The following is a 17732-nucleotide window of genomic DNA, read 5'->3' on the forward strand; positions in this document are numbered from 1 at the left end:
GGTGTAATCCAAGTAGCTGTGGGAGTCGGTGGATTTGTAAAAAATGTCAGTGTCAAGTCGGTCGTCATTAATGGAGATGGAGAGGTCCAGGAAGGGGAGGGAGGTGTCAGAGATGGTCCAGGTAAATTTAAGGTCAGGGTGGAATGTGTTGGTGAAGTTGATGAATTGCTCAACCTCCTCGCGGGACACGAGGTGGTGCCAATGCAGTCATCAATGTAGCGGAGGAAGAGGTGGGGAGTGGTGTAATTACAGAAGATCAACTGCTCTACGTAGCCAACAAAGAGACAGGCATAGCTGGGGCCCATACGTGTGCCCATGGCTACCCCTTTGGTCTGAAGGAAGTGGGAGGATTCAAAGGAGAAATTGTTAAGGGTGAGGACCAGTTCGGCTAAACGAATGAGAGTGTCGGTGGAGGGCTACTGTTGGGGACGTCTGCAGAGGAAAAAACGGAGGGCTTGGAGGCCCTGGTCATGGCGGATGGAGGTGTAGAGGGATTGGATATCCATGGTGAAGATGAGGCGTTGGGGGCCGGGGAAATGGAAGTCGTGGAGGACGTGGGTGGTGTCTCGAACGTATGTGGGCAGTTCCTGGACTAGGGGGGATAGGACAGTGTCGAGGTAGGTAGAGATGAGTTCAATGGGGCAGGAGCATGCTGAGACAATGGGTCGGCCAGGGTGGTCAGGCTTGTGGATCTTGGGAAGGAGGTAGAACCGGGCAGTGCGGGGTTCCCGGACTATGAGGTTGAAAGTTGTGGGTGGGAGATCTCCTGAGGTGATGAGGTTCTGTATGGTCTGGGAGATGATGGTTTGGTGATGGGGGGTGGGGTCATGGTCGAGGGGGCAGTAGGAAGAGGTGTCCTCGAGTTGACGTTTGGCTTCAGCGGTGTAGAGGTCAGTGCGCCAGACTACCACTGCGTGCCCCCTTTATCCGCTGGCTTGATGGTGAGGTTGGGATTGGAGCAGAAGGATTGGAGGGCTGCGCGTTGTGAGGGTGAAGGGTTGGAGTGGGGGAGGGAGGTAGACCGGTTGAGGCGGTTAATGTCCCGGCTGCAGTTGGAAATGAAGAGGTCGAGGGCAGGTAACCGGCCAGCGCGGGGTGTCCAGGTGGATGCAGTGTGTTGGAGGTGGGCGAAGAGGTCCTCGGAAGATGGGCGGGAGTCCTGATTGTGAAAGTAAGCTCGGAGGCAGAGGCGACGGAAGAATTGTTCGACGTCACAGCGTGTATTAAATTCATTGATGTGTGGACGGAGGGGGATGAAGGTGAGTCCTTTGCTGAGGACTGATCGTTCGTCCTCAGTGAGGGGGAGGTCTGGGGGGGATGGTGAAAACTCGGCAGGGCTGGGAGCTGGGATCTGGTGTGGGTGTAGAGCTGGGAATAGGGGCGGAAACTGTAACTGGAGTGGGTGTGATAGTGGAGGGAATGGGGGTGGAGTCATGAGCAGGGGTAGTGTTCCCCTCGGGGTTCTGGGGGGTGGGGATAGTGACAGTGGGGTCTGTGGGGGGCATGTCAGCAGAATGCAGGTGAGTGGTGCTGGTGGGGGTGGAAGTGGTGGTGACAACGGCAGTAGGGGTGGTGGAAGTCACTGCGCATGTGGCATCAGCGATGATGTGAGGGGCGGAAGTGATGTCGCGTGTGATGCATGAGGAATTGTGAGGGGTGGAAGTGATTGTAGGAGTGGCCATGATGGGGGCGGAAGTGACATGATCAATCAGGGTGGGGGTGGCAGCTGCATCAGCCGCATGGCCATTTGGTCCAATTTCTACGTTACACAGTTTTATTCTGTGATAGGTTAGGGTTACTTTCGACTTAAAAGTAGGTGCTCCAGTAGCTCAGGGATCACTGCAAGGGCCCGAACTATTTACATTCCACAATAATATCTTAGATGAAAGAACCAATTGTATTGTAGCCACATTTGTTGATAATACAAATAAAAGCAAGGAAGGAAGTTATGATGGGGACGCAGAGTCGAATGGATGTCGATGAGTTAAGCAAGTTGGCAAAAAAAAGATGTAGAATAAAATGTGGCAAAATGTGTTGTCCATTTTGATGAGAAGTGTAGAAAAGTAAAATATTATTAATGTTTAGAGAGACTGCAGAAGAATCTGGGTTTCAAAAGGTTAGCATGCAGATAGGTAGGATTGGTGCCATAGTGGTAGTCACAGAGGCATTGTAATCCAAAGGGCCAGACTAATGCTTTGATTCAAATCCCTTCATGGAAGCTGATGGAATTTAAATTAGATTAGATTAGATTACAGTGTGGAAACAGGCCCTTCGGCCCAACAAGTCCACACCGACCCGCCGAAGCGCAACCCACCCATACCCCGACATTTACCCCTTACCTAACACTATGGATAATTTAGCATGGCCAATTCACCTGGCCCTGCACATCTTTGGACAGTGGGAGGAAACCGGAGCACCCGGAGGAAACCCACGCAGACACGGGGAGAACGTGCAAACTCCACACAGTCAGTGGCCTGAGGCGGGAATTGAACCCGGGTCTCAGGCGCTGCGAGGCAGCAGTGCTAACCACTGTGCCACCGTGCCGCCCATAAATTAAATTGTTTTAATTTTGTTTTATCAATTCATGGATGTAGGTATTACTGGCTTAGCCAACATTTATTACCCATCTTTAATTCTATAGAGAGCAATTAAAAATGAATCATGTTGCTACAGATTTGGAGTCACATGTAGGCCAGACCAGTTAAGATTGGCAGATTTCCTGCCATAAAGCATATCCTTGAACAGATGGATTGTCATGACAATTGACAGTGATTACACAGTTGTCAGAGGACTAGCTTTTTATTCCTATCTACCGTAATGGGATTTGAACCCATATCCTTAGATCATTTGTTTGGAGTTCTGGATTGCAAGTCTAATTAAATTAAATTAATTTTAAAAATAAATTTTAAAAAAAATTTAAAAATAAAAATAATTTTTAAAAAATAAAAAAAACATTACAATTAAACCTCCATTAAAATCTGGAATACAAAACGAGTCTCAGTATTCATAAGCCTGAAACTGTTATTGATTGTGCTAAATCCCATCTGGGTTCACTGATGCACTATATGGAAAGAAGGCTTGAGTTCAAGACCTATCTATTGCAGAGATGTATCATAACACTTCTGAAAAGGTTGAATGAAGATATCTCAAAATGAAGATAAAGCTACAGGTTTATGAAGCCAACATGCAATTAGTTTCAAGGTTAGAGATGGTGAAGGCTTGTTCTTGTTGACCAGAGCATTGTTTTATTTTTCAAAAAGACAAAGTCACAAGATCTGAAGCATTAAATCTATTTCTGTGTCCACAGATGCTCACAGATCTGCTGAGATTGTCCAGACCTGCAGTTTTGCTGTATTCCATCATTTCATTTTTTTTTGCAGATTGTACAAATGAACAATTATTGTGGAATTGGAATTGATGCAGAACTGAGTCTTGACTTCCATCAAGCAAGGGAAGAAGATCCAGACAAGTTCAATAGCAGGTAAATCATGTCATTTGCAGCATTCAGTGCAGGAAAATTCAGCAAGATAGTCTTAGTTTGGTTGACCTATCTAGAAAACCATTGAAAGCTGAAACACTGATAAACCAAAACTGATCCTAACAATAAGACTGTGACAAATGAGAACAAGTAGAGACACAAATTTTATAAGTTCAAGGGCATCTACAAACAACCTCCCTCCATCTATTGAGGAAGAAGTACAACATTAACACAAAAAAACCTTAACAGAGAGTTCCTGGAGTCGAAGATATGAGGGTCCATTTCTTGGGAAGATTAAAGCATGGATTTTAGAAATCAATCAGGCAGTGAAGAATAAAACTGGAGCTGGTGCACACTTGACACATCGTAAGCATCCAATCTAATGACTACATTTATAGTTTACTTCTTTATGAACGCATTTGAGTCTGCAAATTAAGATTTGTGTCACCTGCAGACTTGGCCATAGTACATTCATTTTCCTCATCTAAGTCATTAATGTATATATTGTAAATGGTTGTGGACCGAGCACTAATCCTTGTGGCATGCAACAGGTTACAGATTGTCAATGGGATTGGTGACAGTACTGTACCTCAACCATTAGTTGATAGTTAATGGTTCTCCAGCGTAGCAACAGGATCCAATGAAATTCCTGTAGCAATTACTATTTTCAGTGGCACTTCTGGCAATGGAAAGCAGCTGGCCTCTTATTGGCTGACAGCTCTTGGGGTGGAGTTCCTGCAAATTAAACATCTGGCTGGCCTTTCTGTTAAAATAATGAAAGTTTTTCACTTGTTCCCCAAGTGGTAGATAAATTTCTGTCAGGAGCATTAAATTCTGCCCATTGTGTTCGCAAGCTCCAGTGTCAGAGTCCTACAGCACAGCAACAGTCCCATTGCCCCAAACTGGTCCATGTCAACCAAAATATCTACCAACCTAACCCCATTTCCCTGTACTTGGCCTATATCCTTCTAAATCTTTCCTATCAATGTATTTGTCCAAATGCCTTTTAAATGTTGTTAATGTATCTGCCTCAACCACTTCCACTGGTAGCTAATTCCAAATGCGCACCACCATCTGTGTAAAAAAAAAAAGTTGCCCCTCAGGTTTCTTTTTATTCTTTCCTCTCTAACCTTAAGCTGATGCCCTCTAGTCCATGATTCCCCAATTCTGAGAAAAAAACTGAGTGCATTCACCCTATCCATGCTTCTTATGATCTTATACACCTCTGTAAGATCTCCCCATAGTCTCCTACACTCTGAAGATAAAAAGTCCTAGCTTGTTCAATCTCTCCCTATATAACTCAGACCATTGAGTCCTGGCAGGGTCTTTGTAAATTTCTTCTGCACTCTTTCCAGGTTAATAACATCCTTCCTCACTGATGTCCTGTACAACTGCAACATAACTTCCCAACTTCAATACTCAGTGTCCTGACTGATGAAGGCCAGTGTGCCAAAAGGTTTTTTCACTGCCCTGTCTACCTGTGATTTTGTGCACCTGAACTCCAAGACCTCTCTGTTCCACTACACTCCTTAAAGCCCTACCATTCACTGTGAAACTCCTACCTTGATTTGACTTTCCAAAATGCAAGATCTCACTCTTATCAGTATTAAACGCCATTTGCCATTTCTTAGCCCACTTCCCCAGCAGATCAAGGTCCTACTGCAATTTCTGATAACCTTCCTCACTGTCCATGATACCATCTATTTTAGTGTCATCAGCAAGCTTACTAATCATGCCTTGTACATTATCATCCAAATCATTGATAAAGATAGTAAACAGTAATGACCCCTGATGCACTCCACTAGTCACAAGCCTCCAGTCTGACATGCATCCTTCCATTATTACCCTCTGCTTCCTACCATCAAACCAGTTGTGTATTCATATTTAATGTATTAGTTCTGTGAATGGTGCCATGGATTTTTACATTGGTTGGGACAGGATAGCACTCTAACATTTTAGCTTGGAAGTGAAAAGAAAGGCTTGCATTTATTTGTGTATTTATTCCTTCACGGCAAGTATTTGTTGCCCATTGCTAAATTGCCCTTGAATTGAATGCCTTGCCATAGTCATTTCAGAGGGCAATTCAGAGTCAAGCACATTACTGTGGATCTGGACTCACGTGTAGGATAGATCAGGTAAGGTCAGCAAATTTCCTTCTTTAAAGGACATTAATCTGTAGAATTAATATTTACGAAAACCGATAGTTTTATGACCACCATGACTGAGATTAGGTTTACATTCCAGATTTATTAATTTAATAATTAAATTTGCTGTTGTGGTGGGATTTCAATCAACTTTCAAACATTTTAGAATACCTGTGGATTACTAGTCCAGTGGCATTGCCATTACACCAACATCTCCAATTTTTAAGGCATCTTTCCTAATCTCGGAATGTAAGCTTTTTTTAGGTGTACTGCTTAGCATGATGCCTCTAGCAATGCCATGTCCTTCTGTACTGCGTTGAGATGTCAGCTACAATTATGCCCCCAAACCCGTGAGAGCATAACTAGGTGCAGGAGTAGGCAATATAATCTGTCATGCCTGCTTTTCAATTTGATACAACCATGGCTGACCTCACCTTGGTCTCACTTCCACTTTCCTGCCCACTCTCCATAACCCTTCAACCTGTTAATAATTTAAAAAATCTACTCCTCTTTAAATTTATTCTGTGTTCCGACATCCACTGCAAGCAAGACACTGCAAAATTTCTGCGTTACCAAAAACTATAAAGATGATACTTCTGAGATGTTTTATCTCTGTTAAAATCTTCTCTAGTGCATCTAAAACATAAATTAAACAATATTGGCTGTAAATGTTTTGGTCTTTCTATCCAACAAGCTCTTAATTTCAGTATTTGGAACCAGTAACTAATAAATCTCATTAAAATCCTGCTGTTCACATCTTTGCCATTTGCTTACCCTTACAAAGCATTTTGTAAACCTGTATTGTTGAAATGGATTGGCAACTAATGATGTTACTATTGCATGTTTAATTTTTGTTCGGCCTTCAAAAATATTAGCGCTACTCCATAAGATTTCTCGAATAATATCAATTCCCTTGGGAAACTGGTCATTTATGTTTCATGTAACTGGCCACCATTTTCATTTTCTTTAGTTTAATTCTTCACTTAAATATAAGATCATAGCCTTGAAATTGGCTTACAACATTCAGCATAAATGAACTCAGAGAAAAGATCCAATGCCAGAAGACAGCTGCCTGAGGAGAATGTAGGATTCATAAATAAGGATGGCATGGTGGCTCAGTGATTAGCACTGCTGCCTCACAGCGCCCGGGATGCAGGTTCGATTCCCGCATCGGGCGACTGTCTGTGTGAAGTTTGCACATTCTCCCCGTGTCTGCGTGGGTTTCCCCCGGGTGTTCTGGTTTCCTCCCACAATCCAAAGATGTGCAGGTCAGGTGAATTGGCTGTGCTAAATTGCCCATAGTGTTAGGGGCATTAATCCGGAGTAAATATAGGGTCTGGTTGGGTTACTCTTCGGAGGATCATTGTGGACTTGCGGGTTGAAGGGCCTGTTTCCATACTGTAGCGAATCTAATCTAAATAAATGAGAATTTGCAAGGACGAAGAAGAGGAGAAGGAGGAATGATTGAGGTGTAAGGCAGGGTGGGAATGTTGGTGTTACAATGGTTACTGAACAGATGGAAGGGAGAGCATTTGAGGAAACAGTTGAAGACTCTCAGTGACACCTGAGTAGCTGGATGAATGATTTCAATTTGAAAATCATTTTTGCTAAGAAATCTCTTGTTTGTTGATGCTGAAGTAGTTGCACAAGAACCAATATTGCAAAGCGCTCTGAAATATCTATTAGGTTTTCTGGAAAGCCTGCAAAATTCCCAACCAGGTTTTGAGGCACAATCTTTTGAGCGCAAATATTGGCGTAGTCCTCTGACCATATATTGAAGTTTTAAAGCAGGTAGTGGATCCAGCTGTGAGTAGTATGCCTGTAGTATAAACCTGTCTTAAGGTCACAATCTGTTGACTCTGTCAGTGAAACATGATACTCTCTTAACTGGATCCAAATATGAATCCTTCACAATCTATTTATTCTTTTGACAACTAATTAAGGATTTTCCTACTTGACTGCAAATTCCAGTAATGATTCATCTTGAGATTATCACCTCGAAAAGCCATTTAGAAAAAAATAATTCAGGGCATGACATGAGTCAGATATATTGAAATGGGAAGTGACATTTTCAGAACACAATTTTCAATTATAATCGCACAGCAATGATTTTAATTACTTTGTTGAATTACCATAATAGTTGCCTTTTCCTTTACATTGTTTTATCACTAATCTGCCTCCACGGACTATGATTTAAACCACAGGATACTGAAATGAAATATAAATGATAGCTACAAATGAACTACAAATCTTCTCAAATGTTAGCTATATTTTCCCATTTTATACGTTTGTATTCTATACAATAAAACTCAATTTTACTTTTATTAAATACTACCTATACAGAAGTGGCCTTTTGGGCCATCAAATCTGCACCAACAAAAACTACTGTAAATCTACATTAATCCCACTTTCCAGCAGTTGACCAAACAAATTGAATGTTATGACATTTCAAGTGCTCACCAAGTATTTTTTTAAAGACTTGTGCACTTTTCTGCATCAGCCACCCTCCCAGGCATGGACTCAAAACCCTCTAGGTGAAAAAATGTTTGCTCAAATTGACTCTAACACTCTTGCCTTACTCCTTAAATTTATTGCCCCTTTAAGGGGGAAAGGCTGATTTCCATCCACTCTGTCAATGCCCTCATGATCTTGTATACCTTTATGAGGCCCCCTCTCAGTCTCCTCTGTTCTAAAGTAAACAACCTGAGCTTATCCAGCCTCTCTGTATAGTTAAACTGTTCCATCCTGTCTTGGTGAATCCCCTCTACAATCTTCTAGTGCAATCACTAACCTCCTATAGTGCGGTGACCAGAACTGCGCGTAGTATGCCAGCTGTGGCCATACCAAAGTTTTGTAAAGCTCCAACTCAACTTCTTTGCTCTTGTAATTTATAACATGACTGATAAAGGAAAGTATTCCATGTGACTTCTTAACCACTCTATTAACTTGTCTTACCACCTGTGTTCAAGCACCCCAAGATTCCTCTGTTCCTTTGAGCTTCTTCATGTCCTACCATTCATTGCGTACTTCCTTTCTTTGTTCCTTCTTCCAAAGTGCATCACTTCACACTTCTCGGGGTTAAATTCTTATCTGTCATTAATCTGGCCATCTGACCAATCCGACTATATTTTGCTGTAAAATAAGATTTTCCTCCTTACTGTCAACCCTTGATCAATTTTTGTGTAATCCAAAAGCTTTTTTTATCATTCCCCAGACACGTTTTCTTCTATTTTCTGCCTCCAGTTACACAAAGAGCATTCTACCAACACCCTCTGTCTCCTGTCAGTAAGCCACTTTTGAATCAAACTTGCCAAGTTATCCTTGACCCCAGATGGATTGATCTTTTTTCAGTTTCCCAAGTTGAATCTTGTCAAAGACTTTGCTGAAATCCATATAAACTACATCAACTGCGCTACCTTCAATTACACATCTGGTCACCATCTCAAAAAATTAAATTCTTTAGGCATGACCTCCCTCTAACGAAGCAACGCTGACTATGTCTGATCAAACCTGGCCTGTTCAAATGGAGGTTATTTATTTATTGTCGCGTGTGTTCTGTTACAAATACATTTTAATTCTCTCCTTCCAGAATTTTCTCCATTAGTTTCCTTATTACTGATATAAGACTCAATGGTCTATAATTCCTTCTTTTATCTTTGCCACCTTTCTTGAAATATGAAACCATATTAGCTGTCCTGCAGTGCTCTGGCACAATCCTGTGGCCAGAGAGGAATTAATAATTGGGTCAGAGTCTTTGTAATTTCCTCCCCCATATCCTACAGTTTCCTAGGATACAATTCATCCAGACCTGGGGATCTATACACTTTTAAGCCTGCCAAAGTCTCCATTATCTCCTCACTCTAAATGTCTAAAATGCTGAAGAACTTAGGAACTAGGAGCAGAAGTCAACAATTCAGCCCCTCAAGCGTGTTCCACATTTAATACGATCATAACACTCTTAAAACTTTAAGACAGCAGATAAGAGTCCAATGGTGTTGGAGGTAGAATTTTAGCATGGATAGACAATTGGCTCATACACAGAATACTGCAAGTGGGAATAAGTTCTTTTTCAAGTTGGCAGTCTGTAACCAGTGGGCTTCCACAAGGATCAGCACTGAGTTTGCAATTGCTTATACCAAAAATGAATGACTTGGAGGAAAGAAGTGAACGTACTGTAACCAGATTTGCAGACGACACAAAAATAGGTGGAAAGGCAGGTTGTAAGGATACAAACAGTTTACAGAGAGATATTGATAGGTTCAGTAAGTGGACAAAAACGTTGGCAAATGGAGTATAATGTGTGAACATGTGAAGTTAATTTTGGAAGGGAGAACAGAATATTATTTAAATGTAGAAAAACTGCAGAAAGCCGCAAAGAAAGGGACTTGGTATTTGTGCACGAAACACACAAAGCTAGCACATAGGTGTAGCAGGTAATCAGGAAGGCTAATGGAATGTTGGCCCTTATTGCAAAATGGTTGGAGTATGAGAGCAGGGAAGTCTTACTGCAACTGTACCAGGTACAGTGCACCTGGAGTGCTGTGAGCAGTTTTGGTCCCCTATTTAAGGAACGATATCATTTCATTGGAGGCAGTTCAGAGAAGGTTCGCTAGAATGATTCCTGGATTGGAGGGATTGTTTTATGAGCAAAGGCTAAACAGGACTCTACTCACTGGAGATGGGATTGCATTTGTTATTTTCTAGTTTTCAGGAATTTTTCCAGAAACAATAGAATTGTGAAAGAGAGACACTAATGCATCCACTATCCCTGTAAGCACCTCCTTCAATGCTGTTCTGGTCCAGGCATTTGTCAACTTTCAATCCTGTTAACTTTTCAAATTAGGAGTGAAGTAGTCACGGTTATCTATTGTGAAAGTGCAAATATAAAAAAACCTGCCGTTTTTAGTTTAAATTATCTGAATAACTGAAAAATGTCAGTTTTCCTTCAAATGGTATATTTCTTTAAAATAAATCTTTTCTACTTCAGGTTTCATAACAAAGGAGTTTATGTAAAAGTTGGGTTACAGAAGATTAGTCACACACGTAGTCTGCACAAGGATTTAAAGCTTCAAGTAGACGATCATGAAGTGGCACTTCCAAATATTGAAGGCCTAATCTTTCTGAACATTCCCAGGTAAATATTTAGAAACAACCTTGGTTGCTGTAGAATTCTCTTTCTGAATACCTTTCTGTAGTCCTCTGACTCTTTCAGGCTCTCTAAAACCTGCCAGTTGTTCCAACTGTTTAGTTGCCCCTCCTAATGTTTTTGTCAATTTTTGTCTTCTTGGGACATTTTCCTATGTTAAAGGTGTTATATAAATTCAAGTTATTGGCATTGCTCATGTAACACAGGTAGCATCAGGGATCTTCTGGTCGCTTTCAAATTGAGACGGTACCAAATTCCTGAATGTTTATGGTGGAAAATTCAGACAGATTAATAAATAGTAATATTCCTTCTCCATCAACAGTCTCAAACGATGTAGCTTAATAATATTACACTTCAGTGCACCGTCCCAGTGACCGACCCAATTAGTGCTGAATTAGTGGGACATGGACGTCGCTGGAGAGTGACAGCAGCAGCAGATATATGAGCACCATCATCTCAAAGCCACTGACAATCCTGACTTGGAAATATATCGCTGTTCCTTCACTATCGTTGGGTCAAAATCCTGGAATTCCCTCCCTAATGTCATTTTGGGTCAACGCACTGCATGTGGACTGCAGCAGTTCAAGAAGACAGCTCACCACCACCTTTCCAGGGCAGCTAGGGACAAGCAATAAAACTAATAATTGTGAGTAGACTGATGGGTTGGTAATTGGCTGGGTTGGATTTGTCCTGCTTTTTTTGTATAGGACACGCCTGGGCAATTTTCCACATTGATGAGTAGTAGCCAGTGTTGTAACTGTATTCGAACAGCTTGGCTAGGAGAATGGAACATAAGTCATCAGTACTATTGCAGGACTATTGTCAGGGCCCATAGCATTTGCAGTATCCAGCATCTCCAACCATTTCTTGATATCACATGAAATGAATTGAATTGATAGAAGGCTGGTATCTGTGATGCTGGGGACCACTGGAAGAGGCTGAAGGATTATCCACTTGACACTTCTGGCTGAAGATTGCTGCAAAGGCTTTGGCTTTTATCTTTTGATGTGTTGGGCTGTTCCATCATTGAGGATGGGGATACTTGTGGAACCTCCTCCTCCAGTGAATTGTTTAATTGTCCACCATCATTCTTGACTGGATGTGGCAGGACTGCAGAGCTTGGATCTGATCGATTGGTTGTAAGATTTCTTAGCTCTGTGTATCACTTGCTGATTATGCTGTTTGGCAGGCATGTCCTGTTTGATGGCTTCACCATGTTGGCACCTAATTTTCAGATATGCCTAGTTCTGCTCCTGGCATACCCTCCTGCACTCTCCATTGAACCAGGGTTGATTCCCTGGCTTGATGGTAATGGTTGAGTGGGGGATATGCCTGACCATGAGGTTACAGATTGTGCTGGAGTACAGTTCTGCTGCTGTTAATGGTCCACTGTGTCTGATGGATGCCCAGTCTTGTTTTGCTAGATCTGTTCGAAGTCAGTCCCATTTAGCAAGTGGTAGTGCCACACAACACAATGGAGGGTATTCTCAATGTGAAGATGGTACTTTGTCTTCACAAGAATTGTGCAGTGGTCAGTCTTATTGATACTGTAATGGACACATGCAACTGTAGCTGGGAGATTGATAAGGATGAGGTCAAGCATGTTTTTCTCTCTCAGTTCCTTTACCACCTGCTGCAGACCTAGTCTAGTAGTTATGTCGTTTAGGACCCGACCAGCTCCATCAGTAGTGCTGCTGCCGAGCCACTCCTTGTGGTAGACATTGAGATCCCCCACCCAGAGAACATTTGTGCCCCTTGCCATCCTCAGTGCTTACTCCAAGTGTTGTTCAACACGGAGGAGTATTGATTATCAGCTGAGGAAGGACAGCACGTGGTAAACATTAGATGGTTTCCTTGCCCTGTTTAAACTGTTTCTGTTTAAAGAAACAGGTTAAACATGCGCAAGGAAACCTTCCGCCTAGGAACCCTCCAACCATCATCTTCCGCCGAGGAACCCTCTAACCACAAGGGATGAACTCAGATTTCTCCAGTTTCCTCATTTCCCCTCCCCCCACCTCGTCTCAGTCCCAACCCTCGAACTCAGCACCACCTTCCTAATCTGCAATCTTCTTCCTGACCTCTCCACCCCCATCTCCACTCCGGCCTATCACCCTTACCTTAACCTCCTTCCACCTATCACATTTCCAACGCCCCTCCCCCAAGTCCCTCCTCCCTACCTTTTATCTCTGCCTGTTTGGCACACTTTCCTCATTCCTGAAGAAGGGCTCATGCCCAAAATGTCGATTCTCCTGCTCCTTGGATACTGCCTGACCTGCTGCGCTTTTCCAGCAACACATTTTCAGCTCTGATCTCCAGCATCTGCAGTCCTCACTTTCTCCTCTGTTTAAAGAAAGGCTGGTTCTGTTTGGAAACGCTCAATTGCTGATACCTGGGATTGAACCAGGGATCTTTAGATGCTCAGTTTAACTGTCTCCCAACTGAGCTGTTTAGTGGTTAGTATCCCTGCCTGTCACTTGAGAGTCCAGGTTTCAGTTCCCCGCTGAGGAGATTGATGTTTAATCTGAAGTCATGAGGCTTCATGGGGGTCCAGAGTCAATGTTGAGGACTCCCAGAGCAACTCCCTCCCGACTGTATACCACTGTGCTGCACCTCTACTGGTTCTGTCTAGTGGGTAGGCAGGACATATCCAGGGATGGTGATGGTGGTGTCTGGGACATTGTCTGTAAGGTATTCTGAGAGTGTGACTATGTCAGGCTGTTGCTTGACTAGTCTGTGAGACAGCACTTCCAATTTTGGCACTAGCCCCAGGTGTTAGTAAGGAGGACTTTTAAGGGCTTTTCCTGCTACTGTCGTTTCCTGTACCTAGGTCAATGCCAGGTGGTCCGTCCGGTTTCATTTCTTTGTGGCGATTGGTACAACTGAGTAGCTTGGATATTTCAGAGGGCAATTAGAGTCAACCACATTGCTGTGGGTCTGGAATCACATGTGGGTCAGACCATGTGAGGATGGCAGATTTCCTTCCCTGAAGGACATTAGTGAACCAGATGGGTTTTTCTGGTCGTTTCATGGTCATCATTCGATTATTAATTCCACCTTTGTTATCTAATTGAATTCAAATTCCACTATCTGCTTTGTTGAGATTCGAGCCTGGGTCCTGGCCGCCCTCCAGCACATCTCATCCACTTCCCACACCTCTGCCCTTGAATCCCACCCCTCCAACCACAAAAGGACAGAACCTTCCTGGTCCTCCCCACTAACCTTTGGATACATCGCATTATTTTCCGTCATTTCTGCCACTTGCAAACAGACCCCACCATATGGATATATTTCCCTCCCCACCCCATCCACATTCCGTAAAGACCATTCCTTCCATGACTCCCTTGTTAGATCCATTCCCCCCCACCAACCCACCCTCCCCTCCTGGCACCTTCCCCTGCCACTGCAAGAATTAAAAAAGCAGTGCCCACACCACCCCCGCCCCAAATGCCCCCGCCCCCGCCCTACCTCTGTTCAAGGTCCCAAAAGAATCTTCTACACACGTCATTTGCTTCCAATGTGGTCTCGTTGACATTGCAGAAACAGAATGCCAACTTGCAGAAGGCTCAGAGAACTTCTCCAGGACACATGCATGTAACAACCCCACCGCCACTTGGCCGAACACTTTAACTTCCCCTCCCACTCTGAAAAGGACATGCAAATCCTGGACCTTCTCCACCATCAAACCCTTAACATCCGACACATGGAGGAAGTACACCTCATCTTGTGCCTTGGGACCCTCCAACCACTTGGGATCAATGTGGATTTCACCAGTTTCCTCATCTCCCCTCCCCCCACCTTATCTCAGATCCAACCTTCCAAACCCGCACTGCCATCGTGACCTGTCCTACCTGTCCATCTTCCTTCCCACCTATTTAACATATGTGGAAATAGACAAACTCTTTTCCCTGGGGTGGGGGAGTCCAGAACTAGAGAACTACAGGACATAGGTTTAGGGTGAGCAGGCAAAAATAAAAAACAGACCTTAGGGGCAACGTTTTCACACAGAGGTGGTGCATGTACGGAATGAGCTGCCAGGGGAAGTGGTGGAGGCTAGTACAATTGCGTTATTTAAAAGGCATCTGGATGGGTATATGAATAGGAAGGGTTTAGAGGGATATGGGCCAGGTGCTGGCAAATGGGACTTGATTTGATTGGGATATCTTGTTGACAAGGACGAGTTGGACCAAATGGTCTGTTTCAATGTTGTACAACTTATGACTCTATGATCCCCCTTCCCTCCGACCTATCACTATCACCCCCCACTTCATCTACCTATTGCATTCTCAACTACCTTCCCCGTAGTTCCCCCCACCCCCCCCCCCCCCCCCCCCACCCCCCCATTTATCTCTCAGGCCCCTTCAGCCACCCTCTCATTCCTGATGAAGAGCTTATGCTCGAAGCGTTGATTTTCCTGTTCCTCAGATGCTGCCTGACCGGCTGTGCTTTTCCAGCACCACACACTTTGACTCATTGCTGGATTAATAGTTTAGTGATGTTACCACAAGGCAGTCACCTCCCCTGTTATGTCTAAATTCTTTGTTCATGATGAAAATTACTGAATATATACACCTGATACTTCACTTGTGTTTCCAGTGGCAGGAATTTGTGTCAGGAGCAGTTTCATAAAACTATTCCTTTGTCTTCTGAGTACTTTTTAAAAAAGAAATCCATGGGAAAATATTTCACAGACACATTATATAACTATTTAGAAATTTATCCCAAGTCTTAACGTCCTTTATTGTGACTGCACAACAGAGATGACTTTATCATTTCCACATGCAGTAACTAACCTGGGTTTGGTTAAGCTGTAATGTAATAAATAATTTCTGAATGTAATCTTTCATTTGAACTGAGAAGAGTCTGCAGCATTTTGTAAGGTGAATATAAACTTGTGTACTGTGAAAAGTAATTTTGCTTGAAACTCAAATTCTTACACACAGAATTTATACAAAAGCAGCAGCAGTGAATATTCATGAGTACAGGTATTCATTACATTGGGCTGAATGACAAGCAATTTGTGTGAAATCATTTTCTTGGAATATTAATATTTCACCTTAATGGTAACCACTGTGACCTTAAAGGTCTATATGTATTAAGTTTATTTTGTTTACTTATAAAATCATGAGAGTTGTCTTTTATTTTATTCATTAGAATATGCTGTCTGTATTTTTCACAGCTGGGGATCTGGAGCAGATCTATGGGGATCTGACAGTGATGGTCGTTTTGAAAGACCCCGAATTGATGATGGGATGCTGGAAGTAGTTGGTGTCACTGGTGTGGTACATATGGTAAAAGGAAACTTTTCACTTTGATGGACAGTTATTGAAATTCTGTTGAAATTCAAAACAAACCTAAGAAGAGGTATTTGCTCAATGGTTAGAAATAAATGAGTCAAATTTAAAACTCTGAAAGACTGATGTTCTTGGCCTTTGCTTTCAAAAATTGCTCAGTTGCTACGAGCAATATTCAGGAACTAGGAACAAGAATCCAAGCTTGATATGTCCCAGTAAGATTGTAAATGAATTACAAAGGGTAATTTCATAGCCTTCCGCCTCTTTATTTATCCACACGCTCTCTCAGCCTGAGCCTTGCTTTGTGATCCTGTCCTCAGATTTCTGCCAGTTACAGGCCAGGGAATAAAAGCTGGACACCTTTGTAGTCTACGAGGAGAAAGTGAGGGCTGCAGATGCTGGAGATCAGAGCTGAAAATGTGTTGCTGGAAAAGCGCAGCAGGTCAGGCAGCATCCAAGGAACAGGAGAATCGACGCTTTGGGCATAAGCCCTTATTCAGGAATGAGGAAAGTGTGTCCAGCAGGCTAAGATAAAAGGTAGGGAGGAGGGACTTGGGGGAGGGGCGTTGGAAATGCGATAGGTGGAGGGAGGTCAAGGTGAGGGTGATAGGCCGGAGTGGGGTGGGGGCGGAGAGGTCAGGAAGAAGATTGCAGGTTAGGAAGGCGGTGCTGAGTTCGAGGGATTTGACTGAGACAAGGAGGGGGGAGGGGAAATGAGGAAACTGGAGAAATCCGAGTTCATCCCTTGTGGTTGGAGGGTTCCCAGGCAGAAGATGAGGCGCTCTTTCTCCAACCGTCGTGTTGCCATGGTCTGGCGATGGAGGAGTCCAAGGACCTACATGTCCTTGGCGGAGTGGGAGGGGGAGTTAAAGTGTTGGGCTACGGGGTGGTTGGGTTGGTTGGTCCGGGTGTCCCAGAGGTGTCCTCTGAAACTTTCCGCAAGTAGGCGGCCTGTCTCCCCAATATAGAGGAGGCCACATTGGGTGCAGCGGATGCAATAAATGATGTGTGTGGAGGTGTGCCACAAATTCACCTGCACCTCCACACCACAAATTCACCTGCACCTCCACACACATCATCTATTGCATCTGCTGCACCCGATGTGGCCTCCTCTATATTGGGGAAACAGGCCTCCTACTTGCGGAACGTTTCAGAGAACACCTCTGGGACACCCAGACCAACCAACCCAACCACCCCGTAGCCCAACACTTCAACTCCCCCTCCCACTCCACCAAGGACATGCAGGTCCTTGGACTCCTCCATCGCCAGACCATGGCAACACAACGGTTGGAGGAAGACCGTCTCATCTTCTGCTTGGGAACTCTCCAACCACAAGGGATGAACTCAGATTTCTCCAGTTTCCTCATTTCCCCTCCCCCCACCTTGTCTCAGTCAAATCCCTCGAACTCAGCACCGCCTTCCTAACCTGCAATCTTCTTCCTGACCTCTCCGCCCCCACCCCACTCCGGCCTATCACCCTCACCTTGACCTCCCTCCACCTATCGCATTTCCAACGCCCCTCCCCCAAATCCCTCCTCCCTACCTTTTATCTTAGCCTGCTGGACACACTTTCCTCATTCCTGAAGAAGGGCTTATGCCCGAAGCGTCGATTCTCCTGTTCCTTGGATGCTGCCTGACCTGCTGCGCTTTTCCAGCAACACATTTTCACCTTT

General features: G+C 43.8%; 1 protein-coding gene across 3 annotated transcripts in view; it reads left to right on the forward strand.

Annotated features, from left to right (window-relative positions):
• The window catches only part of dgkq (diacylglycerol kinase theta), a 176524-nt gene that overhangs the window by 129863 nt on the left and 28929 nt on the right, over positions 1-17732 (forward strand). For all 3 annotated transcript variants that reach the window (XM_087979837.1, XM_087979839.1, XM_087979838.1), the window contains 3 exons: positions 3381-3481; positions 10610-10756; positions 15945-16056. In XM_087979837.1, coding sequence (XP_087835963.1) covers positions 3381-3481; positions 10610-10756; positions 15945-16056 — 360 coding nt within the window. The remainder of the gene's footprint in view (positions 1-3380; positions 3482-10609; positions 10757-15944; positions 16057-17732) is intronic.

The sequence above is a fragment of the Chiloscyllium plagiosum genome, unplaced genomic scaffold, assembly GCF_037043375.1.
Source record: "Chiloscyllium plagiosum isolate Xiang-an unplaced genomic scaffold, Cpla_swu_hap1 HiC_scaffold_36, whole genome shotgun sequence".
In the NCBI taxonomy this organism is placed as follows: Eukaryota; Metazoa; Chordata; class Chondrichthyes; order Orectolobiformes; family Hemiscylliidae; genus Chiloscyllium; species Chiloscyllium plagiosum.